Raw genomic sequence first — 2,133 nt, 5'->3', positions numbered from 1 at the left:
TATACACACACCTGGGTGTGTGAGGGGAGGTGGAGTTATTGATATCATTTGAAAGCTGATTTTTTGCCTTGCTTTCTATGAAATAGATATTCATCTATCTTGAATAGAATTCAAGATATTTGCGATTAAAGAAAAGGGGGTCGCTTTGTTTCAGTGGTGAAATGAGCGAGAAAATGGCGCCAAAATTGGTAACGCCAATAACTAAAGAGTCCTTGAAAACATACCAAAATGACATATTTTTTGCCTTTAATCAATGTTTTTCAGCAAATTCATACGGAAATATGTTTTTTAAATGGACATAAAAGAGGTTGAGCCAAAAATAAGAATTCTATAAAAATTTCAAAACTGACGAGCAAATCCCTGTTTCTCCCCCAGTGACACAGATACCTACGCTCTCACTGGACCTTTGTTAGATGCATATGTGAGGCATCGTGGTGGAATCAGGCGCTCGTCAAATTTTGGGCATGTGGAGTTATTCTGTTATTGGTATCATCTTAAAGCTTGGTCACTTCCCTTTATTTGAATGAAAAAAATATCAGTTTATCTTGAATACAAATCGAGATATTTGCTAATGAAGGAGGTGGAGGTCACCTGTTTTCAGAGGTAAAATTAGTGAGAAAATGGCCGCAAAGATTAGTTATTTCCTTAGCTTAAGAGTTCGTGGTAACTGAACATTTACATTTTTGTGCCTTTAATCAACGTTTTTCATAAAAATCCTCAGAGAAAGGAGTTCTTTAATGGGCATGAAAGGTGTAGAGCCAAAAAACAAAAATTTGACAAAAATTCACAAACCTGCGGAAAAATGCAAGTTTCTTCACTTTGATTATTTTGACGAGAGCCTGATTCCACCACGCTGCCTCACAAATACAAATACATTCCGCGACTACACGGCTTAGTCCAGATAAAAGACGGAATATGTTCCAAGTGCTGAGTGTGTATGTTGGTGTTTGTGCCGCTAAGATTTAACAGTTATAAAAAAAAAAATTAAAAAACAGTTATAAATGACGTCGATCCATTTTTAAGGCAGCTTTTTCAACCAGAAGAATCTAACTGAAAACAAAGAGATGAAAGACAAAAGTGAATCTTCTCGTTTGAATGGTTCTCAAAATGCCGTGGCTCGCAGTGAGTATAGAAAAATCAGTATTGTTTAGGACTTATTGCTTGCTATATTGTGGTAAAGAAGTGTCAGCAACCTAAAAACCACCCAAATGTTGGTCCACCCACCGTCACTGATCCTTCTCAGCCCGGGCTGGCCCTGGCAGGCAGGATTAGAAATCCTCCCTTGGCTAAATAAATGATCTAAATTTTGTCAATGGGGCCGTAAAAAACACCTGCGTTTAAAAACAAAACAAAAACAGAACAAATTAAACAAACAACCCCCACCCCTCCCCTAAAAAAAAAACCCCAACAAAAAAAGATTTGTTTAAACCCTCCAAAAGCTCCCTCTGACCAACTGACCAGAGTTTCCCACAAGGGCTGTGAGCTCCCCAGACCGGAAGGTCATACAGAGATTGCGCAGAATCTGTAGCTTTCTGGGCTTCCGGAAACACGATCCGTTCCACCACTGGCCTGGTCTCTCCTTGACCTGGAAGGTGGGGGCAGGTGGTTGGGGGAAAAAGAGAGAGGGGGGAGTTGGTTGGGGAGTGATTGTAAAGATTTTACCGACACGTTGGAGCAATGTAGATCTTTAAGGTGTAGAGGTCGGAGCTGTATGAAGACAATCTTGCGAGTATCTTAAGCAAAATTGTCCGTCTGCGTAGACAATAAAAGCTTATAGAGGTCAGAGTGAAAGGGATAAAGTAGTAATGTGTATACAAGCACAAACACCAATAGGCTGAAAATATTATTATCATAGACACACTAATATGCAGAATATGTACATACAATCAAACCTGTGTAAAACGACCACATTTGTCGAAGAGAAAAATGTTTGTTTTAGACATGTGGTCGTCTTCGGCAGGGCTGGTCACAATGAAGAATACAAACCGTTCTCTTCAAAGGTCCCAACCGGAGGGGGTTGCAGGGTTAGGGCTCTGCCGTAAGGCTAATTAAAAGTGTTTTTTTTGTTCTTTTTTAAAACAGTTTATTTTTTGTTGTTGTTGTTGTTGTTTGTTTTTTTTGGCTTTTTTTGGG

The 2,133-nt window shown here is 39.2% G+C and overlaps 1 protein-coding gene across 1 annotated transcript in view; it reads right to left on the bottom strand.

Moving 5' to 3' along the window:
- LOC101858645 (ATP-binding cassette sub-family G member 5) overlaps positions 1 to 2,133 on the bottom strand; it is a gene marked incomplete in the record, with an annotated part of 26,717 nt that overhangs the window by 13,393 nt on the left and 11,191 nt on the right. Inside the window, 1 exon segment of the mRNA XM_013084758.2 lies at positions 1,459 to 1,585. Within this exon segment, the coding sequence (XP_012940212.1) occupies positions 1,459 to 1,585 (127 nt within the window).

This window comes from Aplysia californica, unplaced genomic scaffold (assembly GCF_000002075.1).
Source record: "Aplysia californica isolate F4 #8 unplaced genomic scaffold, AplCal3.0 scaffold00315, whole genome shotgun sequence".
NCBI classification, from domain to species: Eukaryota; Metazoa; Mollusca; class Gastropoda; order Aplysiida; family Aplysiidae; genus Aplysia; species Aplysia californica.
The sequence above is the reverse complement of the archived record's forward strand: the minus strand, read 5'-3'. Positions and strand labels throughout refer to the sequence as shown.